The following is a 25,969-nucleotide window of genomic DNA, read 5'->3' as shown; positions in this document are numbered from 1 at the left end:
GCTGATTTCTGAAAGGGGAAAAAACAGTGAATTAATGGCAGCTCAGAGTACTGAAGCGTTCCTTTCCGTGTTTTAGTCAGAGGGAAGAAGTCTGTGGCCATGCCCATGCCACTCTGCTCAGATGCCTGCAGTAGACAGAAGGTCCCTTCTACAGCTCCCTGGGCTGCTCAGAGCAGCTCAACTCCACAGTTGGAAAAACCAAACTTTTCCCAGAGCCAGAGCTCTTCCCCCAGCTCCCCCCCCCTCCCATATTTGTATATATTTCACGAGGAGAGCTGGGCTGAGTTTGTTCATGAGCTGCAGTTCCTGGGCGGACCCCACGCACAGCTGGGTTCGCTGTGCCTGGATCCGCCTTCCCAGCCTGCAGCCTCATGAATTTGGGGCTGTGGGGTTGACATCGGAGAGGAAGAAGGATGGACGGGTCAACACCTTGAAGCCGAGCTTCTGGATCCAGAAAATGGGTTGCTGGAGGAGACTGGGTCTGCTTTCCTTGCTGCTACTGTCTTTCTGTGAGTACAGAAATGTTTCTTCTTGGGCAATGTTAAGCAGAGAGGTCGTTTAGTTTTCCTTCCTCCAGAAAAAGAGCAAATTGTTGACTTCTCCCCTGACAGCAATTAGGTGGAGGGTTGGGAATAGTGGAGAGCTTTGCAGCGATCTGATCGCAGTGCTGCTCCGATAGCATCAGCTGTGCGTTCCTCTTACGGAGAAGGGCGAGCGCTTGGCTCGGCAGAGACCGCTGCGTGCTCGCCGAGAGCAGCTCCCAGATGTCAGTGTTTACAGCACAGAAGTCTGTACGTCGGTCAGCATGGCTTGGTGGAAGCTTTTACTTTATCGAGGAAGATTAAAAGCGACCAAAGTGCACCGTGAAATGGTCTGGCTTCAACAGTGTCCAGATGTGGTAAAGTTTTATCAGCCCGGGTTTATGTGCAGCATTAATCGAACTATTAAAGATGGAAAGAAGTGGGGAGGGGGAGGAGAGCTGTCCTTGCAACAACATCTGGTTCTTCGGCAAACCTTTCCAGCACTTACGTAAAGATTTCTTTGTAATGAGTACCCTGTTAAGGTTTTGATAGCACTTCTTCAGGACTGCAGATAAAATCCTCCAGCAGCACTTGAAAACGTGCCCATCCGAGGTTTAAAGTCTCTTGTTTATATCCCGATGATTGTTTCATAACAAGGAGAAGATTTGTATATGAGCGAGTGTTATATACACATCTCTTAAGTATGTGTGCGTGCCGTTCTGTATATACAGCCCCAATGTATATGTATACACACATATATCCCTATATAGTATATATTTATATATTTGCTCCCTTTTTGCAGCGAGCCCTTTTCCAGATATAGACCCATTCCCCTTGGTACAGAATTTCCAATTCAACTGAAACTGCTTTTTGCTCAAAGCAATAAGCGCTGGGATTATCGTGCCCATATATTTGCATCCAATTGAAACAATGGGGGGCAGGGATCTGTGTCCGCGTCCGCTTTCCATGGGTCCCCCTATCTACAGAAATGGGGAATGAAAGAATACAGCTGGTTGGTAATTTCCTTGTAGCAAACACAACTCTTGCTGTGACTTCTGAAGCAGAGAGCCCCACTCAGGGGGATTTACAACATAAGGTCAGGCCAACTACTTTCCAAATGTTGCAGAAATACATAGCAGTCCTTACTGCAGATAATACCCTAAAGTATGGGTTGAAGTGTAGGATGCTATGCTGATAACATCCTGCTAAATTAATCACATTTGGAGCAGCACAGAAGGAATTACTACAAGGTGTTATTTAAAGCACAGCCTTGGGTTGTTTTTGGTAAGAAAGAAGACCACTAATTATCCTTCAGAAATACCTAATTTTGGAGTTATTTAACTTATGGTTTCCTTTTTCTAAAAGGCAGGGTTTTAATCTGAAAGAAGCCAAACCAAAACATATCATGATTACTAAGTTCATTTGAAAGGTTACGTGAATGATATGATGACAGCATCTGTCTCGGTATGGGGAAAAAAAAATAAGCGAAGGCGCGCTCTCTCTGATTTCGCTCAACAATGATATATGTTTACTGGAGTTACCTCCCATCCATCGAGTATAGTGTTAATATCAACATTACAGTAATTCTGTGACAGTAAAAGCACCCTGGGGGCCCACTTTGCTTTGACATTGAGAGAGGAGGGAACAGCAAGTTCCCCAAAATGGCTGAAAATATGCATTCAGTTGTTCTTCCAGCAGCAAATCCCCATAGTCACCCAGCCTCCCTGCAAAGAGCAACAGCAGTGGCTTGGTGATGGCAGTAAAGTAGCTCCTCTTAGCATAGAGATTTAGGAATTACCATAGAGAAAATGGACGGATGGTGTTTGGTTATCCTGGAAAAGATTCACCAGTGCCGACTGAATGTCCTCAAAGAGTTTGTTATTCTCTAAGGGGTCACCCCAGGGCTGCTGAGACAACTGTGGGATCCACACTGGCCATCCCCTTTTCACCTCCTACCTCCAACAAAAAATACAAGGATCATTCAGGATGGGAAAAACTTGTTCTACAGTGGAGGCTTACGTACTTTGCTGCCCTTAGCTGATGCAGAGGGAGCTGGGAGGTGAGATAGTCATGGCCTACAGAAAGTTCCTGGAAAGGTTCCTTATGGCAGAGGGATTCCTCTTCCATCAGACAAAGAACAAGATTCACATGTTGGAAGCTGAAAATAGGTGCTTTTGTGTTAGATCACAACATTGCAAAGTTACTTCAGCAGGTAATTACTCAGACTCAGAATGCAGTAGGTTTTTGTTGCTCAAAGCCTTTGACAACTGCAAGACTATCTCCTGCGTAGACCATGGCCCATCCAAAAGTCACAGTTTGGATATGGGGTTACTGCACTGTGCACGCTGTAATGCTTCGGCCTTCAAATTTATAATTAGGATTTTTCCTAGGGGAACATCTGCTCAGGAATTTCAGCGAGTATGTTCTCTCATGGCTTGCAGTCATACTTCAGGATGTGGTACTGGAGAGGCCTATTCTATCCTCACATTACTATCCAATGCCATTCCCACTTCTCCATTGCCTTTTAAGTTGTCTCTGCCCAGAGCTGGATGGAAGCACAGGCCTCCTGCCTGCTCAGCTCAGGAGAGGTCACTCTTCTCCTCTCACCAGGCTATGGCCACACGACTCAGTGTCCCATGGCATGGATTCTAGCTGGCTCATAACCCAACATCCAGCTACTCAGAGAGGGAAAATTACGTGTGCTGCTTCGAGTCCACAGCTCCCAGCTTCTGGGTTTGGTCTCTGTTTTCCTGTAACCATCTCCCATTAAAATGATTGCCCATTAACATATCCTGATGTTTTCTGCCATCTATTTCACTGCTTCCTGCATGGCACCCTGATGGCTCCAGAGAGAGCTGGAGGTGGTATCTCTTGTTGGATAGTGGCTCGCTGAAGCTGCATGCTCTTTCCTGTTTGCACAAACTAGTTCCTGTTTCCCCACTGAGCCTTTTTTGCTAAACACATAGACTGTATGTAATTCATAAATCATGACTGGGAGACCCAGAGCTGTCAGAGAAACATCTCTGGCTTTTGATCCATCCAACTCCTCTCTGACCTATCCCAGGCTCCTCAGGCATCTCATTCAAGAAGTTGGTTTCCTATTTCCAAGGTCACCAGAGCAAAAACTGAGGGCTGCACTGTCACCAGAATGCCAGCAAGCTCCTCAGGCAGGGGAGCTACCAGGATCGCACCGCAACAAACAACAATTCAGACAGGAACCTAGGGTCAAGTATGAATGAGTGAGAGGACAAAGGAAAGGAAGATGATGAAGGGCATCATCTATTTCACAGGCAGATACATGCACATGCAGAATGGGGTCCAAGAAGCAGTCCAAGACTGATCCGGAGCTCTGAAGAACAGAGCCCTTCTCCCAAGCCATGAAATGTATGGAACCGGGTGCTACCCGCCACGGCAGCAGGGCTGGCTACAACAAAGCTTCTCAAGAAACATCTTGTTTTGCTTTGACTTTGGAGCAACATACTCCCCAGTAAAGGGACAAGCACAAGGAAAGCCCTGACGCTGTAAAACTGGAATCCTCTGCAGAGTTGTGATTGGCATAAGACTCTGAGATAATGATAGATTATCCTGAATTCACCTTCACGCTTCGCCAAATCTGGTACTGCATTTTCTGCCACTGATGCAAGTTAGAGATTCAAGAATAAGAAAACCAGCAGTGTACATCTAAATTAAGTTTGCAGAAAAAAAGTCCATTTAGAGATATAATTCCATAGCTCTTGAAATTAAAACACACTGTTTTCTAAAAAAGCAAAAACCAATTTTTGCTCTTAATGCTGGTATCAATATTGGATAATGGTCATAAATGATAGAATGGCCTAAGTTGGAAAAGACCTTAAAGATCATTTAGATCATCTCTCTCTGTCATCGGCCAGATCAGGCTGCCCAAGGCCCCATCCAACCTGTCCTTGAATTTCTCCATGATCACAAAGATATTTTTGTGTAATGGTGGTAAAAAGGTTCAGTCAGCTGAAGTCATGATATTTGTTAGTCCTCTTAGAGTCCTGAGCAGATGCGTCCCACGTATTCAATAAATAGGTAGAGAGCAATCATTGGCATTAAAACTGGTTAACCGGAAGCGTTTATTCTGAGGAAGCATTCAACTCTATTGCTTGTCTCTACAGCTTTATATTGATCCATGAAGTTGATTTCCTTAGGACATGTTTTCCTCTCCCCTTAGTGAATAACTCTTTGCAGTAACATTTGCTTTCAGACAGCTGCCACGCTGTTGCAACTTGCCATAAACTAATGAACTCTCCATGGATTGTCATGTTTTCAGGGAAGTGCCACATCTCATCTCGCTATTAAAAAAAACAGTCCCACCAAGGAGATGAAATCAGCAGTTCCCACACACTTTGCTCCTTCCACATCTAATGCTTCACACCATGTGCCAAGTGAAAGCCTCACGCAGGAAGAGGCCCAATTCGCAGGGAGACAACACCAGTGATGGCTGCCTGCATTATGGGGCAGAGCTACTTTTTCTTAGCGTTGAAGCCCAATTGTGGGAAAGCACTTTCTTAGGGATCTTCAGAGAGAAACAAAGGAGTGGCTGCAAGGATGAGACCACTGTGATCCTGCCTCCAGAAAGGCTTTGTAAGGTCCATCGGAGTCATGTTTCTTTTCTCCATTTGTTCTTTTAATGAGAGCCCATATAGGGCCGAAATACTCCTGCCAGCTGCTGGTAGCTGTCAAGCTTTTAGGAGAAGTGGGAGAGCCTGCTTATCTTGTAATCACCTCTGCAGCCCCTGCTCCCACCAATTATGCTGCTCCAGGACATGGCCTTTCTTGGAGCTCTTGCACTGCAGTGTTTTACTTCCCATTGATAAGCCAGGAACACGCCTGACAAGAAGCAGCTGATTTATACCACAGCAAATGCCTCTCCTCTTTGGGGCAATTAGTGTATCCAGCTGTGCCCTGCAACCATCCCTCTGGCTACTGCCCAGGTGGACTCAGGCAGGTCTGGGAACATACCTTCACCAAAGTGCTCCCCTTGAGTATACAGGATCGTTTACAGCTGGAGTCAAGATTTAAAGGGGAAAAGCCTTTTCAACATTTCCAGTGTGCGATTTGCAGCTATCAGCAGAAACAAACTGCAAAGGAGAGCTGGTGCTGGGTGTCAATTTGCAGAGACCCACTAACCATTTCAACCCCATGCCTTGGCTGGGATTCCTGAAGCGGTCAAAGCTGGATACGTGATCCTCGCAGCAACGCTGGGGTGGAGATACTGTCACCAGTCCCTCCTGATTTCAGCCATCCTACACCAGAGTGCTTGTGCTCATGCAGAATGAGCGGTGGTGTCCCATCAGCCAAGGGTCTGGCTCAGCCATGGAGCACAGTTGGGACAAGACAAGGAACATCTGCCTGATGTCGCTAGAGAACTCGCTGCCTGGGAGCATCTGAACACCAGCATCCAGCCTAGAACAGACTGAATCAGCTGCTGTCTCGCTGCCTAAAGTATTTTTTCCAAGCTAAATCTATCCCAAAATTAGCCCCAGCCATTGCACGAGAGCAGACAAGATCCTTTGCCATACAGAGGGAAGTGACACAGAGACATGAGCAGCAGAATTAATCATCCTCCCCCAAATAGCCTCAGGGTACAAGCATCCCCCGGGGAGCCCAGTTCCTGTTGTGTCTTTAATATGTCAAAAGGCAGTTGGTGCTGGTTGGAGGTGGTGGCAGACATTCCCACCAGGGGCACAGAGAGCAGACCAGTTTACTCACTTATGTGCTATATGAGGGATGCTTTAGGAAAAACAAGAAAGATTTTTGCATCTGTATCCATTCTAGCCTTGAGTTGAAGTTCTCTCTGACAGCACAGAGCACTTTATGACTACTAGATCCAGCTTAAATGAGGGCAAAATTCAATATTATACAAGAATGTTAACAGACATAAAGAACAGGCAGTGCTGCAATGTGTTGGTGGCAGTGCACTGGTGGGAAGCTATTGCGCATCTCAGCCCAGGGCTCAGCCCTGCTCCCTCAAGCACCCAGTGAACTGCAACAATGCAAACCCAACCAACGCAAACCGGTCCATCACAGAAGTCCACCCAAAATTCTCAGACCAGCTCTGGTTGAATGTCTCTTTGTGAACTCATCAAAGTCTTTCTAACACATGGCAAATCGAATGTGTGCCAGGAATTGCAAACTCCTCAGGAAGCTCATCTGAACCATCAGCAAAACATTTCCACTCAAAATAGAGCAAACCCTGTTGCCCAAATGTGACCCTGATAACATTTCTGACACGTTTACCTGTTTGGATGATATCTTTAAGTTGCACTTCCAGCTACTCACAGAGATCCAGGTTCCTGCAGAGCCTGTGAAGCATATACAAAGATAATTACTGGGCATAATATGAAGAGAATTGTAAAAACAAAAAAAAAAAGCTGTGCAATACTTTTTCTTGGATTGCAGAAGTCAAAGGCAGAGCAATATTTGTAGCCGACTCCCAGCTCTTTCTTCTGTTTTGGATCTGCAGTGACTTAAAACAATTGGGGCCCAAAGCAGTTTGATGGCTGCAATCTGGATGCCTCTGAGGATGCAGCTTGTGAATCCCATTCATCACAGGGTGCCTTTCAGGGGGGATGCGCTAACTCAGCCCTGTGCCAACACATTGCTTCACCCTGCCAAGTCCCAGGTCAGTGGAGGCACTGGCAGAGCTGCTAAAATTGTTTATGAACATTGTACTCTGTGATTTAATCTTGAAAAATCTGCTCTCCCCCCTGCCCCTGAAGGCATCTTCTGTCCTGACCTGTCACCAGTGGGCAATGCTGGTGGTGTCTTTGGATGCAGGCAGCCCCCACCTCAGTCCATTATCCCAGCCGCCCCAATGCAGCTTGGGTTTGGGCTCAGCTGCCCAGTAGGTTACGGGGATCTGGGGTCTTCCCCCAGAGCTGGCTTGGCTGATGATGTAGCTCAGGTTACTTTCTATGATTCTACGATACATGCATGGCTAAATGGGCTCAGAAATAGAAGAAAACTACCAGGTATCAATGACTGTTTCAAAGAAAGAGAAAAAAAACAAGCAAACAAAGTAGTGCGAGGCCATTTCACCTGATTCACATTTTCTCCATCCTCAGTTCAACTTCACTGTGTGCAAACCAGCATTAATGGCCAGAAGGGTATCTGTAGCACCAACAAGAAGGGTTCCTGGGAGAGCCATGGTGCATACACTGAGTAGCGCCTGATGGAGGCATTGCTTTTGCTTCACCTGGTGCTCAGAGTCCTTCCAAAGCTGCACAGTGCGCAGTGCCTTCCCCATTGTTTTGGATGGGGTTCTGCTGAGCTCTGTAACCACAGGTACAATTAGCAAGCAGTTTTCTTATTCAGAGGAATCCTCCCTAAAAGAGAAACATACCAGAGTAACCCATTTCAAGGAGTATCACAAAATCCAGAAAGATGTTTAAGAATAATTAAGTAAAATAACCTTGGTCTTAATTGTTTTGTGTATAAAGAGAGAGGATTTGCTTATACCAGCCTGTTGTGTGCTACATGTAAATTTTCCATATCTCTTTTCTAATGGGTTGCAGCAGTGCCTGGATGCAAATTGGTGGTGAAGAGATGGGGAAATCCTCCAAGGATTGCTTTGAACGTGGAAATGAATTTCGGCTCTGCCACTTCAGAACACTTTTTGTTTACTTTCCACTGACATGAAATCGGCAGCGATTTCATAGCATGCGGGATTGGTTAGTTGGTTACATAATGCTTAATAAATCCAAGAGAAATAATATAAAACACATCACCCAGTCTGAGAAGAGCAATGATAGCTCAGCTGTGTCACCAACCCGCCTGGCCACTGGCTTTTGGAGAAACATCTGACCAGTGCTGAGAGATGTGGGATGTGAGAAGGGTGAATAGGAAAAATGGTCTTGCTGTCTTTGGAAGCCTCGAAGGCAATGCTCAAGATACAACACTCCCTTCTCATCCCACCCATTCTCCCAAGCACGTGCTCACATAACCCTGCATCTGCTGCTCCAGGAAGGAGTGCAGTGTCACCTATTGGTTGTCCCCAGGGTGCTCTGCAATAGCATAAGGGCCCCACAAGTAGCAGGAGCGAGATGTGGCATCAATTAGCACAGGCAGTGGCTGTGGGGATGGTGTGGAGAGGGGACATTTGGCTGAGATGTCAGCACTGGTGTCCCCAGCAAGCAAAATGGAAAAAGACCCAAGCAGAGACTGCCAGATTCAACAGAAAAAGACTTGCACACTTTAAAAAGAGGTTTTTAGCCCAACATCCTGCACCTGACCCTTTCTTCCTCCTTGCCTCCCACCGCAGGCACCTGCCTATCCCTTTCTCCTTGTTGTAGAATCATTAAGGTTGAAACAGACCACTAAGACCATCAAGTTCAACCCCAACCCATTCCCACCATGACCACTGACCACATCCCTCAGTGCCATATCTCCACTGTTCTTCAACACCTTCAGGGATGGTGACTCCACCACCTCCGTGTGCAGCGTGTGCCACTGCATCACCACTCTTTCTGAGAAGAAATTCTTCTTAATATCCAATGTGAACCTCTGCTGGTACAACTTGAGGTCATAACCTCTCGTCCTATTGCTATCACCTGGGAGAAGAGGCCATCCCCCACCCCACCACAACCTCCTTTCAGGGAGTTGTAGAGAGCCATAGTGTCTCCCATGAGCCTTCTCTAGTCTGAACAACCCCAGTTCCCTCAGCTGCTTCCTGTAAGACTCTTCTCAGCTACATTATCCTTCTCTGGACAAGCTCCAGCGCCTCAGTGTCTTTCTTGTAGTGAAAAAACATTGCTCCCCTGCCAGTGTTTCCCTGCTGACCCTGTGCCCCACTTTGCTTTGTGGCACCCCTTGGTGCTGCTGCTGCTTCTGTCTCACAGCATGAGCAGGAAGAGGAGCAGAGCTGGGGATGCAGGGGTTAATCCCACCCGGCGCAGTGCTGGGGCCAAGTTTGTAAGTGACTCTTTGCTATTTCGAAAAGAAGCTGCCTGGAAAGGGAAAGGAAAGGGAAAAAAAAAGAGAGAGAGAGGTTTACTTTACAGCCATCGTTATTTCATCTGCACAGTTTATACAATGGAAAATAAAAGCCAGGGAACGCTAAGTCAAATCATTTCTGTTTCATTAATGGTATGGAAATGGTTTTGTTTTTATAGGGGAAAAACAAATGTGAACTTGATGTGTGTGTGTGTGAGTGCTCATGCAGCTCCCCTCATTGCAAAGGGCAGAGCAGCGAAATCCAGAAATAAAAAATGACTCAGAGGCTGTAGGATCTATGAGTCAGTGGAGCTGTTGTTGTTTTTAAACACGAGTGAGAGCACAATATGGGCGACAATTACCCATGCAGCCCTCCCAGGCCCAGCAGAGGGGTGGAAAGCAGGATCTGGGGCAGGGAGCTGGAGTTCTCCTGGTAGAGACGCTTCCTGCCTGATTTCAGTGCCTCAAGCATGGCCAAGGTGGATGTGGTGGTGGCCAGAGGATGGAGGATCCCAGCACTTCTGAGAGCAGATGGAAACCACTTGCTCCGTGCTCACCCATAGGCAAAGACATAGAATCATCACAGGAACATAGGATTGGTTTGTGTTGGAAGGGACCCGTAATATTATCTAGTTCCAACCTCTCTGCTATAGGCAGGGACACCTCCCTCTAGACCAGGTTGCTCAAAGCATCTGCTGACTGAAATCAAACAGAAAACATCCCTGGGTGTTTTCAAGAAAAGGCTAAACATGGCACCGAGGGACGTGGTTAGTGGGGATGGTGAGGATGGGCTGATGGTTGGACTAGTGCTCTTTTCCACCATGAAACATCCCCAAGTCCCAAAGCAGCACAAGGTCACTTCAGGAGGTACACCAACAACATTGGAGATGGCCAAAGCAGAAGGACAGACAGCGTTCGGCTGAGCTCAGCTCTCCAAAGGGAAGTCAGATCATGATGTCATTCAGGCATCTGAAAGAGATCTGAGAAGTCTTCTTGTACAATCCATACCCACCTCACCTTGTAATAGCACTGCGCATTATTTGCTAAACACTTCATACAAAGGGTTATTTTCATGAAGAAAAAATAAGTGGTAGAGTAAGTTGGTTTCCAGCCTGTTTGAAGAAGGTCCAAACACACCAGAAACGTATACTGCACGTCTTTTTGGCACTGGGAAGCACTGATGTCGAATGCAATCAAAATCAACCCCTTTCTATTCACCAGGAAACATTACTGGCTCACTCCTCACTCCATGCGCCCGCTGCCAAGTACGGTATTTGTTACACAGGACGATGCAGGACCTGAGGGCAGAGCTGCTCCCTTGAACCCAGTGCTGTGTGCGCACTGCCACCGTCCACAGAGAAGCCTCGCGGGGCGAGAAGTGGGATATTGGGTCTGCTAGCTCCACTTGGTCTCCCAAAGCAGGAAATCCGGGGTCCTGCTAGGCAGCTCATGCCAGACACTGCCAGAAGGCTGCACAGCCCTGTGTGTCTTCCCCTGGAAATTGGGGATGTAAGAATTGCCCTGCTGCATTCTGCCCATGACAGGTCAGGAGTGATGGGGACAAGACCTCACACGGGACAGTGAGCGAGCAGAAAGAAGTGTTGTAAATAACAGGGAAGGAATTTGTTTGTTCTCATAACAATTTTATGAGTGGCTTTGTTATTGCAGAGCCATGTCATTGGCCATGGACCACAGCCCAGTGCAAAGCCTGCTCCTGAGCTGGGAGCAGATAGAGGGCTCGTCACTGAGCCCAGCACTCCATGCTGTGCCCACACCTCAAGTTAGCACCCAGTGAGCTGCCCACAGGTCCCTGCTGCACCTCAGCCTCATTCTTAAATCCAGTTTAAGGACAAGATGGAGCATAACCTGCAGGTTACCTGAGCAGGTCCTCTTCTGGTGCCTTCCAGTGCAGGAGGCAGCCTTAGCACCTCATGCCAAGTGCCTTTGCTGAAGTCCATCGGTGTTGTGTTGTCACCAAACAGCAAGGCAGAGAGGATTTGAGATCCAAAGCTTTTCATCCAGGCTGCAGCAGGGCAAATTGCCTGCATGTACCACTGCTTTGGCTACAAAGTTCTTCCTCTGTCCTCATAGTGAACACACAGAGCTTCCATCTCCTCCCACTCGGGCTTCCTTCTCGCTCATTCACCCTGCTTGGGGTCAGCGCAGGTGGTGGTATCAGCCTGCTGCTGTCACAGGGGATGCACTTCTGGCATAGTTTTCCCTTCCTCCTTTACTTAAAAATTGTTTAGTATTCTCCCCATAGCATCTCTGAGGTCCTGGTTATAGATACCAGAAAACTTGATCCCATTCTCATATGCAGGAGAACAAGCCTTCCTATTGATAGGAAGCCAAGCTCCCTAGGAGCCCACCTCATCGGTGACTTCAAACCCTTTTCCCAACTGTCTTTCCACAGTAACTTTGACTAACTGTACTATTTATTGGCTCACATCACATCCTTATGGCTTCAATTTATTTTTTGAAAACGCAACCCACATTTAATTAGTTTATAGTTTGTTCCAAGTTTTGCTTATCCAGCTTTTTTTCTTTTTTTTGAAGTTTGTATTTTGATGTTTAGCATTTGCCTTGGCAACATCTGGAACCCCTTTATGGAAGCGTATTGTTACTTTTACTGCTCGTGCAGCTTTATTAAATCATCCGCGTATTAATATTGAAAGTGTTCATCTGGGTCTCATCATGGCCAAGACGAGTGATGTGGCAGCTCAGTTGTACCTACGAGCTCATGCTTCAAGGACACAATGTTCTGGAGAAACTCGCAGTGGGCTTTGTGCACTTCGGTTGAGTTTTAGTGGGAGAATTAGGAAGGGAAAAAAGAGATGTATTCCTGCTCTGACCTTTCTTGCAGATAACAGCATCGAGGGCTGAGCTAGTTTAGAACAATTTGTCTCCAAAGAGTTTTGTCTGGTTACTGCTGTATTTCTGGCTCTCGTTTCCATATTTAACTCTTTCATCCTCCCTGGCTGCCTCGCTCTGCAGTGTAGCTGACTCTAAGCCTGGCACAGAGCTCCCATGGGGCATCAATAAGTAAATATCAGCCCTGTGGGAATGAGTAAATAAAGAGCAAACTCCCAATGGGTGTTGAGCAATGAGGGCAGTGCAGGCACAAGAGGAGAACACTGACCAGCAGGCATGGATGTAGCAATGGCCATCCTTGCTGTCCCACCAGCAGACCTTCATGCCTCAGCAGCCTTGGCAACAAGGGCAGCACAGAGCAGCCCATTGTGTTGGGATCCCCAAATGAAGGGAACCCAGGGAAGAACAGGAGCACTGAGCTCTGTCTCTGTGTGCCACAGAACCTGTATTTCCCAATGCATCTGTTCAGAAAATACCTTTTTTCCCCTGGGTACTTTACCAGAGGTTATAAGGGAGCAGATTAAAGCTGGGTAGACTTCCTATAGGAATGACTGCTTTTCTACCCTGTTTGGAGTTAAAATCTCCCACACAGTCCTTACCTACATGCAATGAAAGTTCACTGCAAGACTCACAGATGGCCCACACCTCTGCAAAGTGGCTGCTGTAATTCAGGTTCCCATCTGAGTGCTGCTGAGTCTACTTATCGAGTACATGCTAGTATGTATTTCTACATAAGACATTCAGTGGCTTCATTAAAAAAAAAGTCAAAGGAAAAAAGAAAAATACATCTAGCAGCCTTAAAACAGGAAGTTTAAATTTAGCTGGGATTTATTCCTTAACCAAGAATAGTTCCTTTAAAAATAGAGATAACTTGCTCCAGTCTGGAGGAAGCTGCCTCCATGGGGCCAGTGCAATCGCATCAGCTCATCGCTTTCCCATCCTCTAAAACATGTTGGACTCAGCAACGGGGTAGAACAAATGCATGCAGAAGGAGAGTCACTTTGGGCTGAAACTCACTGAAAGTGGCCAACTGCTGTCTCCTCTGCCCACAGCCTGCTGTGCCAGTGCACGCCGCAGCCTGAAGACCAACCTGTGCAAGTGGTGCGACTCCACACCACCAGCCTGCGAGCGGGAGGTGTGCTACAGCAACTGCAACCTCAACTCCTACTGCGAGGACCCCTTTGAGATCTGCGTGGCCATATGGTGAGCTGGGAATATGGAAAAAACGGTTGGTTGGTGGGAATGTGCTTGTGGGGACCCCGTGCTATAAAAATCCTTAGGGGCTTTCTCTTCCTCCCCCCACTGCCTCCATTGTAATCATAACTGAGATGCAATTGGGTCTTAACTATAATTAGGAGTGGTTTATTTTCTAAATAAATTATGTGGATATATGCCCCACACAGCACCACAAGCATGCTATATTTCCTCTGTACCCACATAAACCTGAACTTAGCTTTGCAAGCTGAGCCTGCTGCACAAAGCCAGCAGACGTGATGTCCAAAGCTGATATCTCTTCCTGCATCAGGATGGAAAAAGTCTGCTCCAGGTGCAGGGATGCAGAGGAAGAGTTGCTGCCCCAGAGATCTGTCCCCACTTGGGGCACGAACATCTACACTGGTACTAGACCACTGGCAACGTCCCCAGGGAAAAGCCCTATTGGCTTTTGCTGGAAGTGCCTGGAAAGGAGATGTGTTCTGGCATTTCAGACCAAGCACGCACCCGGATGAGTGGCCTCCAATGAGCAAAACTAGAACTAAAGTGCATTTTGGGTCTACCCAAAGTGATTTTCTCCTCTGTCCCTTCTAATTCGGCTGCCAGAGTGAAATCCAGGAAGCACATATTGCTAGGCTTTATCTCAACCTGCTAATTAGTGTGAACACTAGATTGCCCAGCTTTCAGCAGACTTTTACCTCAATGTAACTACTGCATTATGGACTGGAAAAAAATAACAAAAGCAGAAGACCAACAAGAAACCCAAACAAATAAACAAGATCGCCTCTGCCCCAAATTTCCCTGTGCACATGTATGGAGAAGACCTTGAAGAAGTCCCACGAAGACCCAAAAAACCGTGGGAAGAACAAAGGACAGGGACGTTTCACCCACTACCAGCAGGAAAAGGGTGAGAAATGTATTATTTCCCCCAGTTCTATTTCCAACATCCCAGCTGACTCAGAAAGAATTGTGAAATCCCTCTGCACTTCCATCTTCCTCCAGAAACAAGGGTCTACAATGGCACTCTGCCTCAACAGCTGTTCCTTTGCTCCTCATTAGCTCTTAATTACTCACTGGCTCTACAGGAGATAAGCTGATCCACCTTAAGTGAAGGTCTTCTGAGCCCTGTTGCAGCTGCCACCCCTCGTGCCATGTGAATCACCCCAATTAGCTCTGCTCCAACTCTCCTTCCCAGCAGCTTGTCCCACCTCCAAGCTCTAGCTCTTTGCAGCTGCCACCACCTGCTCTGGAAGGAATATACCCCAGTTCATGCCCAGCCATTCCTAAATGGATATCATGATCTTGAAGATCTTTTCCAACCTAAATGATTCTATAAATCACCCAGGAACCCACATTACTGAGGAGCTTTGCTATTTGCTCCCCAGACTTCTCCTTCCCCTATCTCAGTCTTGCCTCTATAATCTCTTTCTTCCACCTATTAGTCCAGGTAGTGATGGGAGAGAGCAAGCCCCAGCAGGGGGACATTTATCTCCCTGTATTATCTTACTTTTCTCAAAATTGACTCCTTTCACAAGGACCATACCCCATGGTATAAAATAAAATCTGTCTACCAACAGGACTAACCATAAGGTGAGAAATGCAGTTTTAATGTGCTCTTTCTCTGCCCAGCTGGTTCTTATCTCAATCACATTGTGTTCATGCTGCCATTGGCAGTGGATGCTGGTGGTGCTCAGTGAGCTTCACCTGGGGGTTTGGAGGCAGATCTGTTTCACCATGTTCCAACCCAGCTTATAAACACAGCCATGGCCTCACCGTTGTCCAGGAGCTGTATCAACCTCACATTACTATTTTGAAGTGCCAAATGTCAGAATGTCCCTGGAGGTGTTCAAGGCCAAGTTGGATGGGGCCCTGGGCAGGTTGGTCTAGTATTAAATGTGGAAGTTGGTGGTCCTGCCTGTAGTGAGGGGGTTGGAGATTCATGATCTTTGAGGTCCCTTCCAACCCAGGCAATTCTGTGAAATAGTCCCCACTGGTGACCCAAGGGCTCTTCTCCCTCAGCTGGGCACAAGCAGTCATGCAAAGATGTTGTGTAAGCACTAGCAATTAGTCCAGGGCAAAAGATGGGGCCAACCAGCTCTGCCAACACATGTGCTGAGAGGAGAAGGATGGAGGAGGCTGGCACTGGGAAAGGAGGGATTTTACTCAAATCCTGCACTCAGCCTCAGGGCTGGCCCTACCCAACCCAACAAACTTGTGAATTATCTGTGCAAAACAATGGAGTGCCTGGCTCAAGTCCCACTATTGGCGTGCTCTAGAAATTTCTCTTTCACCATCTGGAACAGAGAAAAAGATTAAACAAATATCTAAAGTATATATAATGAGAATTACATTAGAGCCACCACTAACACGTCCTCCCATATACAGCACAGAACTTATGATCAACAGAAGGTTCAGACGACATGCAGGTGACAGTGGGCTGTGGCTATGGGTGGCTGTGCCAGTAACCTAATGCTTTGTTGGTTCATTTGGCCCTGTAGGAGACAGGACAATGACAGCATCAGGATCAGCACACTCTGCCACAACCCCCACCGCCCCATAGAGAACCTCATGGTCCCCAACTACAACACCTCGCGCTGCATCATGACCCACCAGCCCAGCGAGGACGGCATCATCTACATCTGTGGCTGTGTGGATGAGCAGGAGTGCAATGATAAGCTTATCTTTGAAAATCATACTAATGGTGAGTACTTTTGGTGATGTTATTTGAAGTGAGAAGGAGCATTCAATGCTAATGATGAACAAGTTGTATGCTGGGAGCCATACAGTTTTGCATTTCCAAGAAACTGGGCACAGATGCAGTATCTGCTTTGACCTCCTGTATGAGGTAGGTAACTTTTGTACCCCATTACTGCTGCCCTGAGCCCAATAATTTTCCTGTGGCTTACCCTTCCCTCCCAGAAATGCCTCCTGAGAACATCAGGAGATGGAAAATCCACTGTGTCCTTCAGTAGGCTGCACCCTTTGGCATGGGGTGAATCAACCAAGGAACCCAAAAGCTGATGTAATCCTGAAGAAGTCTATGCTCCAAAGGCTTTAAAAAAAAATAACACTTGAACACATCCCACACCAGCAGACCAGGGGAACACCTGGTACCCACCAGGGCTGGCACCCAAAAGCAGGTGGTGCTGGGAACACTCTCCTGATGCAGCACTTCCCTGCAGATGGCTGCAGGTCCAACAGGAGCTGTGAATCCACTCCCGCTAAGAGGCAGCTTGTGTCTGTTCCTCGGGAGGGTCATACGCTTTGGAAAAGCTGCTAACTGGACCCTGAACCTCTTGGGGCGTTGTCCAAATCTCTGTAGCTCTGAATGGACCACATCTGTCCCAGTGCCCATCAGGCATCTGATCCATATCAGTGGCAAAGCAAAGCCCCTCTGATTCTCTGTAATTCATGAAATGCTGAAAGTGAGGCTAAGTATAACCTGCAAAGCCAGCAGCACAGCTTCTTGCACAATGCTAGGAAAAAAAAAATCACATAAAATGCAAATTCTTAGAACAAACAAGCCACTTTTAATGGAAGCGAATGATGCTAAATTTGGCAGTTCTTTGCTGCTTGCTGAGCCAAACATAACAGGTACACACGCTTCTAGAGATAGTCTAATCCCAAAGCTGGTGCCAGCATATATAATTTCACACCAAAACGACAATTGGCTCATTGGAAATGCCACCCCCAGCCAAGACTTTCACAAACAGCCTCCTTGTGCCAACCAGCATGCAAAACACCAAAAGCCAGAGCTGGGCAATGCGTGGGCCCTCTCTGTCTTCTGTTTGCAGGAAAGACAGAGAGAAGCAGCTGCTATAGGTAGCAGGGACAGGAGCTGTGCTGCAGCCCCCCATGGCATCAGGAAGGGGCATCCTCAGGAAGGAATCTGCAGCAATTACTGCTTTCAGGACTTGTGCATGCAACGCCCTTAAAAGCCTATTCTCTTGCTTCAGAGTTTCAGAGATGGGATCTGAAGCATCAGGAAAAGCCATTAAAGCAGTAGGTGATATCCAGGCCTCGCACTTTCCAAAATAAACATATTCCTGAGTTAGTTATTGATTTATATCAGTTTAGGTTGATCTTGTGGTTTGAACCTGATGCCTATTTTAGAAACGCTTTCACAGCCTCGCAGAAATTAGCTGCAGCACGTTTTTTGAAATTTGCCAAGGAAAATAGCAAAATGCTCTGTTTTTCCAGAACCTGAATTATGATCTGCACATACTGAGGTCAAGCAGCAAGAGTTTTGCTTATGGAATGATTCTTATCCCTCTTCCCCTGGGTTATTATACTTGGCAGGAAAACCTCTGAGTAAGATTTTACTTGAATATCTCTACTGAAGTCAGCATGTTTATTCCAGGAATCGCGAACATCAAAGCATCACACAATTACACGTTGCGCAAGGGTTAGGGTTTTGTTCCCCCCTCTGATGATCTGAAGGCAGACGGGCTTAAAAGCCATGAAACAACAGGGAGCTGCCCAGGCAGTGCCAGTGCTTGCACTGCGATGATAAGTGATACTTTGATGGGTTGATGGTTGGACTAGATGATCTTAGGGGTCTTTTCCAACCTTAACCATTCTGTGACACTCAGACGGCACTGAAGCAACGCTTCTTTATGGCACCATCTCTCACAGTTTTCAGTGCCACCCCATAGGCAGGAGGGCCCACTTCCCACACACGTGCCAGCAGCTTGATGGCACTGTGGCCGCACCAGGGTGCAGGCTGCAGCCTGGTGTACAGGGCTGGCCTCCTGCACCTTCACTTGACAAACGGGCCCTAACTCCAGGACTCAAATGAATGGCTCTCTAATAATTGCATACATCTGGGTTCTTACTCTTTGCTCAGATGGGATTTGTGTGCAGCCTGCATTACCGCCCTGCGAACGGCTGCGCCTTATTAACCACCCTGCATATTTTCCTCCTACGCGCGATCAAAACAAGATGTCGTGGGCCCCTCAAGGCAGCTCCTTCCTCCGTGCTTCCCTCCCCGCAGGCTACTCCATGCTGCAGAGCAAGGAGGTCATCCCGGTGGCCGCCATCAGCCTCCTACCGCCGCTGCTGGTGGCGGTGATGATCACCGTCATCTTCTACCTCTGCCGCACGCAGAAGCAACGCAAGAGGGCCAAGAGCTGGGTTGGGAAGCAGGGGCAGGGTCCGGCACTGCAGGAGCCAGGCAGGGCTGCCGAGCAGGACGAGAAGCTGTCCGTGCTGATGGATGATGGCCCAGCCACCATGAACCCCACCTGCGCCAACAGCCTCAACCACAACACCGAGCTGCTGCCCATTGAGCTGGACGAGATGGTGGGCAAGGGGCAGTTTGCGGAGGTGTGGAGGGCTAAGCTGAACCACAGCAGCTCAGGGCAGTATGAGACAGTGGCAGTGAAGATCTTTCCCTGTGAGGAGTATTCTTCCTGGAAGAACGAGAGCCAGATCTTCACGGATGCCAGTCTCAAGCACGACAGTGTTCTGCAGTTCCTCACGGCTGAGGACAGGGGCTCGGGGCCACGCAGGGAGTACTGGCTCATCACCGCCTACCACAGCAGGGGCAACCTCAAGGACTATCTTTCCAGACACATCCTGAGTTGGATGGACCTGCAAAAAATGGCAGGGTCACTGGTGAATGGAGTGGCTCACCTCCACAGTGATTACACAGCCTGCGGCCGGCCGAAAATCCCCATTGCTCACCGGGACATCAAAAGCACCAACATCCTGGTAAAGAACGAGCAGGAGTGTGTGATCTGTGACTTTGGCATTGCCATACGCCTTGACCCTTCACTAACAGCAGATGACTTTGCTAACAGTGGGCAGGTGAGTATGTGAACCTCAGCACCCCTTGGACAGGCATGCATGCCATCAAATGCACGGCCCTGAGTGGGAGATGTGGCATTTACAAATAGGGCTGTCTCTACACCACACCATCCGGAGCATAAGACCTCACCCATGTGCTCCCCAGCCCCTGCTAACCTCTCTTCTCTGCGGACAGGTGGGCACTGCCAGGTACATGGCCCCAGAGGTCCTGGAGTCCAGGGTGAACCTGGAAGATCTGGAGTCTTTCAAGCAGATGGACGTCTATTCCATGGCCCTCGTTCTGTGGGAGATGGCCTCCAGATGTGAAGTGGTGGGAGGTAGGAATGTCACACCCAGGCTTGTCTTGCACCTCTTAGGCTCCTTTCCTCTATGTACAGGGACCTTCATCCAGTCACGTCCCTGGTGGTGTCAGTGCTCCAACCCAATGCAGGGCAGTCCATCGCAGCACCTGGATTCAGGTGGCTGCTGAGAGCCGGGGACAGATCTCACCTAGGGCCCACCTCTGCCCCGCCACCCCCTAGGGGGCTGGCACTGTGATTGAGGAGCAGCAGAGGTGATCACAACATCTTTGGCTGCAGCTGGAGAAAGCCGTACCAGGGTGGATGGCTGAGGGAGGTCTCCAGCACAAGGCAGGTGGTCGACTCAGGGCCTGGCATTTCCTGGTATCACAGTGGTTTTGCACATTGGTTTTAACCCACAACACTGAAACCATCCAACTCTGAGCACTGGTCACAGAGGTGGGAGCAGACAAGTTGGGATTCTTTCCAGTATACAGCCTTGGTTCAGGGAAGAGGTCGGGCAGTCCATCAATCTCATCTCTGAAAATAACATTTACATGAAAATCTGGTGCTACACTTCTGCACTCAAATTCTAAACTATTTCCAGATCTGTTTATTTATGCAGATGCATAAAAACAAATTTCTTCTCACCCAGTAGGCCACACCAAGGCACTGCAGTGAGAAAATCATCATATAATACTGCTTCTTTGCAGAGGTAAAGAATTACGAGCTGCCTTTTGGGTCAAAAGTGCAGGAGCAACCCTGTGTGGACACCATGAGAGACATTGTGCTGCATGGCAGAGGGCGGCCTGAGATCCCCAGCAGCTGGCTGGTGCACCAGGTAAGCCAGGAGCGGCTGGCTCAGAGGCAAACCATCCTGTCCTTCTCTACTAACCCATCCTGAAGATTACTATAGCTGCAATCAAATCAATGTGGCTGGCTGAGCTCAGATAAGCTCCCCTAGACTCACTTCCCCAGTACGGAAAAGCCAACAGCTAGGGGTACAGCAGAATTCACAGTTGGTGAATCAATGGCCAAGAGCAGAAGTTATGAATGCCAAGTAATGACATTTGGTTATCTTGTGGATGCTGAAGCACAGCCAAATGGAGCATCCAGGCTTCTGCCTATTTGGTCAAGGAGTTTGAAGTTTAGAGGTCATCCTGAACCTCATACTTGGAAGAAAGGACTTCCACTTGTACAAGGAAAGGGGAAGACAGGCAGCACTTCCCTCAAGTGAAACAGCCTGAAGACATGCATGAAGCTTACAGCAGGGAAACTGCTGGGTTAAGTCTTCCCAAGGGAAAACCTTTCACCACCTTTTAGCTCAGAAGGCCTGAGAGCACAGCATTTTAGCATGGAAAGCATAGCCCAGCATGCTAGAGTAGACGCACTTCAGCAGTAACGAGGTATGCTGTTCTAAAATCACCCAAAAACACTCCCAGAACAACCAGCTCCAGAAACACTGCACCAAAATGGCCTTCTCTTCCCCAGTACTTTCCTTCATGAATTGAGGACACAAGGGGCTGAACACAGTTTGCAGATCTCACCTGAAGTGGTGCTTCTTAAATTTCATGTGCCTTGGTGAAAATCACCATACATTGATCACTATTTCAGCTCCCCCCAAAAAAAGCTGAAACAGAGTCTGTGGTCTGCAGTGCTCAGGCATTGATCATCGCAGGTCATTTTGTACCACCTATCCATAAAACATACTGCTTCCTTCCATCACACAACACACAAACCCAGAATTTTCAAAAGAAGAGACAGTAAAACAACAACAAATTACTGTGGTTTCTGTTGGCCCGTCAGCGAGTTTATCAGTGAGCTCATTGTGTTCGCCCTGCCTTCTTCCTTTGTGTAGTAAAACACGGAACTTAAATCAGCATGACTGCGTGCTTGAAGCCTTTGAGTATTCATCTCAGATGTTCACCTCCCAGGTCTCTGATAAACTTTGAAATCACAGGAAAAAAGCACAGAGGCTTGGGCTGTCAGAAGTCACACTCTAATAGAGCCTAACCATAGCTGTGCTGTGTGCTGAGCTGAAGTGCTGACTGCAGTTACTGCTGAGAAACAGCACTGCTGCTACAGCTGGGCTGGCCTAGCACACAAACAGAGCGAGGTTTATAAAGGCAACAGCTTTTATAAGACCTGATACTCACTGGGGATGAAGAACAAATGAAGTCATGTGTTCCTGAGAGTTTGACTAATATCAGTCAGAAGCAGCTTGCCACAAACTCGGCTTTACATCGTTTCCCCGGGCTGCAGCATAGGGCAGCACCATCTGCTGGGAGGCAGCAGAAGTCTTCCAGGAGCTGCTGTTTGGAGGACGTGCTGGATGACACCAAGATGAGGGACCTGAAGGGAAGCAGGTGTTGGTAGCCCTGCTCCCGCTGTGGGGTTGGAACGAGATGATCTCTGAGGTCTCTTCTGACCCAAGCCATTCTGTGATTCTCTGTTCCCATCAAAGCAAACCCAGGGGATGCACAGCTCCAAATGCTACTTCTGCAGGGCTCCCTCTCAATGAAGTGAGGGCCAAAGCAGTGGGCCCTGGTTTAGGGTTGCCAGCTAATATCATTGGGGTCACAGCATTAAATCCCTGGCAGCTGACTCACCCAGAGCATTGCCCATCAGTAGCCCCAACACAACAGTTTGCCAACTGCACAACAAGGCCAATTGAGACTTTTATCTCCAAAACTGCCCAATTAACTCTTAAATGCGCATGCTCCCACCTCACTTTACTCCCTACTATTAAGAAAAGTGGCGTTTTCTCAGTGAAGTAAATTCCTAGAGCTGGTTCATGCCCGCTTGCACTGGCACAACCAAAGGGCTGGTGCAGGGCAGGAGGAGCAGCAGGAGCTGAACTCAGCACTGCTGCTAAAAAACACACTTGTAGAACCGTAGGTGGATCTCAGCATCCCCTGGAAATCAGGGTTACCAAGCACAAACCCTGCACGAAGACTGCTTTGCAAGCATAACAAGATGCACATCTAAAGGAGCATCACATTTACAAGGCAAACTGCGGATAAACATGAAGACTGCAGGGTAAAGTAAGCGCAGAAAGATCTAACAACTAAAGAATAGACCAGCTCTGTTTGAGAAAACTTTAGTTAAACAAGCTCATTTTTGGATGCTAGTTAATTAGCCTCAAATCCTTCCAGCTGGGCTGACAGATGAGTGCTGTCAGGAGCAATGAAATGCACCCTCTATCAGTTCTACTGCATGCTCCCATTCTCTCTTATCTGTGTCCATTGTGGAAGGCTTTGCCCAGTGAGCCTCAGTGCAACACAGCGAGGTCAGGGGAAGGGGCAGCAGGGCAGGTGACAGCATGGCACATTGCTGTAGGATTCACACTGTTCTTTCACCTTCATCTTTTTGGGTTCTCAATTGTAAGCTGAAATGCACAAAACCATGGAAAAAAACACAAAGCTTTATTTAGAATAATGATTTTTCCACTGTGTTGCAACTTCTGCTGTCAGTGATGAAAAAGGCACATGATAGGAATTACAGAGTCAAAGGAAGGTTCAACGCTGCTGCTGCTGCTAGCTTCAAAGGGGGAAAACACCAGTGCAGTACTTCTGTCCTGAGCCTAAAATATTGGGACTCTATTTGTGTGATTTCCTGAAGGGAGACATTAGTGGGGGTTATAACCATTGTAAGCCAGAGGAACTGAATCTTTTGAAGCACACTGAAGAGCACTCAATCCCACATAAGACATGATTTTATGGTGAGAAACTACTCAATGCAATGCTGAACTACTTGGTGTGGTTTCCCCTTTGAGAAAGCTGCTGAAACAAAGCCATGTTAAGAAGTTTAATTTCAAACTCACCTTCAAGGTGCCCCTACCCAACCCTCTATGTGTGGGGGACACCCAGAGCCAGGCTCGGCTCACAGTGCTGTGGGTTACCACCTGCACCTCCCCTTCCCTCGTGAATTCGGGGTGCTCCATCTCAGTGGCCAAGGCTGAGGAGATGGGGATGTGTTAAGGCCCTATCTCAATGCACAAACATTGGGAAGCTGCCCAAAGCCCAGCAAAGCATAAAGGCTTTAAATCAGCTTCTCGTTCCTCTTCTCCCTGCCTTCAGCTCCTAACACCAACCCTTCTGACCGCAGGGGATGCGCTTCCTGTGTGACACCATCACAGAGTGCTGGGACCATGACCCCGAGGCTCGCCTCACCGCACACTGCGTGGCCGAGCGCTTCAACCTGATGGCACAGATGGATTGTGATGACATCCTCAACAACAACACGGACAACGAGGTCGGCAAAACAGCCTCTGCAGGAGGAGAGCAGCAGGACAACGATGGGAGCAGGAGCATGCCGTGATGCAGCAGCAGGAAGCCTCAGCACAAGAGTCCCAGGAAAGGAACTACGATCTAGTGCATAACTTATTTATTACATCTGTTTCCTCCCAGCGATGGGCTGAACTGTGGAATCAATACTTTTTTTTTTTTGTGCAACACTATACATGAACTGATTTTGTACTTACTTTAAGCATATAATGGTGTAAAGCATTTCTTTTATTATTTTTTAAAATAACAACATTTAATCTTTTATTAATAAGCACGTGAACTTCATATCCATCTTTGGAAGTCCTTCCAGGCTGTCATCAGGAGTTTCTCTTCTAACTGCTCACTCTGCACAGCTCACACACTTTGTGAACGGCCCTGTCACACACATACGCACACACACAAAGAAACCCCAAAAAAGATGAGCAGCCTGAGATGTTACAGGTTGCAGTGGAACAAAGAGCATGGAAGTTACTCAGGTGAAATTCCTTCAACAGTTAAAAAAAAAAAAAATCCAAAGCCAAGAGACCAATACAGGCACTGCTGTTCCTGAGACTTCCTGCTGCTCTAAGAGATCTCCACTCAGCATTGGCAAACTCCCTACCACACCTCCCACATCCCTGCCACCAGTCTGGTTCCCAGCCACCCCCAACCAGATCTTACCACACCAACACTGCCAACATAAGCACGTTGGCCAATTCTTCCTGCGGTTACTTCCCCTCCTCCACAGCATTACTCAACTTGAAGAAACACGATCATACAGAGCAAGGACCTTTACTCCCCATAACTCCCAGACCGAGCCAAGCAGCCTCTGCGGTAGAAAGGCAATTAACTGAATGAGAAAGGTAAGTCACACCACACCGAACCACAGCATTGTGCAAATCTTAATCCTTCCACTCTTGTAAGCAAGAGGTAGTAAACCCTCTCGCTGCTACCAAGAAGTCCTACAAGCCCATACCTGATGTGCACCTACACAGAGGTTCTTTCAGGATAGTGTAAAAGAGGAATACTTTGCTTGCCAGCACAGCACACCTGGCTGCTCCTTCCTATCACTTTACAGCGCTCAAGTGAGCCCTTTCCCTCAAAGCACACCTCCAGTTTGCTATAATAATACTCTTTTCCACACACACCTAACGTCAGTCTCATTTAACACGTTAATGACTGTTCTCTGTATGCCCAGAAGGAACAGGGGGCACTAGGCAGCTTTTCTCACACCAATCTCCCCCTAAGCTGTCAAACCCCTCTTTCCTTTACCATTCAGTGCAAAGTTTCCTCACTGTACTTGCATTGAGTTGTTTGGACATAGCAATGATGTATATATTTACTACTACTTCCCAATTCAGTTTGAGAGGCTTTATAAGTCTCTGTCTGGCCTTCCAGAGGTGACTGAGACAGAGGGGAATCAACCTGTGCAAACTGGAAGTTGAAGGCTGCTCCTCCGCTTCTGAAGGCTGAAATGAAAATCCTAGAGAAGCAGGCCTTCCTCTAGACTTGACAGTTTCCACTGCAGATATTCTTCTCAAAAGAATGCTTTCAGGCATAGAGAGGGAAACAGACTGAGAAGCTTTTGTGAAAATAAACTCCAGACTCCAATTTATGTATTCATCTTTTCCCCATGAAAACCAAGTCAATAGTCACACATTCCGGATCATACAGTTGAATGCACACATTAAATAGAAGCAACACATCACGCTCTGTTTTCCATGAGCAGCAGGGAACCAAGTACCCCCCAAAGAGGGCTCTAAGTTCTGCTTATGTCTCAGAGAGCCCTAAAATTACCAAGGACGAGCAAGAACTTTGTTCAACTTCTCTGGAGCTGAAGCAAGCCATAAAGAAAGGAACACAAGGCTAAACCCTATGTTTTGCCATGCTCCTCATTTAACTTACTGTGGTTCTATGAAGTATCTACACAGGAAGCAGCAGTGATCTCTTTTTCCTCCACTCCAGAAGGTACAAGATGGAAACAACAGCAGTTATGCAAGAGAACCAAATCTGGTCAGTGTTAAAAATACACATTAGTCTGCTGAGTACTTGCAGC

General features: G+C 47.6%; 1 protein-coding gene across 2 annotated transcripts; it reads left to right on the top strand.

The window, feature by feature from the left end:
• The first annotated feature begins 290 nt into the window (after positions 1 to 290).
• LOC116227394 (TGF-beta receptor type-2-like) lies at positions 291 to 25,969 on the top strand. 2 transcript variants are annotated; one of them, XM_090143635.1, is made up of 7 exons: positions 291 to 509; positions 13,403 to 13,553; positions 16,061 to 16,263; positions 18,409 to 19,370; positions 19,546 to 19,687; positions 20,362 to 20,489; positions 23,756 to 25,969. In XM_090143635.1, exons 1-7 carry the CDS (start codon positions 293 to 295, stop codon positions 23,966 to 23,968), a joined length of 2,016 nt encoding a protein of 671 aa, XP_089999761.1. In that variant the 5' UTR covers positions 291 to 292; the 3' UTR covers positions 23,969 to 25,969. The 2 variants fall into 2 exon arrangements, with proteins under 2 accessions (XP_089999761.1, XP_031446530.2); XM_031590670.2 differs by having other exon boundaries at positions 18,556 to 19,370; positions 23,756 to 25,967.

The sequence above is a fragment of the Phasianus colchicus genome, chromosome 7, assembly GCF_987193195.1.
Source record: "Phasianus colchicus chromosome 7, bPhaCol1.hap1.1, whole genome shotgun sequence".
NCBI classification, from domain to species: Eukaryota; Metazoa; Chordata; class Aves; order Galliformes; family Phasianidae; genus Phasianus; species Phasianus colchicus.
The sequence above is the reverse complement of the archived record's forward strand: the minus strand, read 5'-3'. Positions and strand labels throughout refer to the sequence as shown.

Bases quoted from the DNA above. Each gene is read 5' to 3' on its own strand.
- LOC116227394 (XM_090143635.1), top strand. From the start codon at position 293: ATGAGCTGCAGTTCCTGGGCGGACCCCACGCACAGCTGGGTTCGCTGT. The intron at 13,554-16,060 runs GTGAGCTGGGAA...TTGGCCCTGTAG, and splicing joins GAGATCTGCGTGGCCATATG to GAGACAGGACAATGACAGCA. The intron at 16,264-18,408 runs GTGAGTACTTTT...CTCTTTGCTCAG, and splicing joins CTTTGAAAATCATACTAATG to ATGGGATTTGTGTGCAGCCT.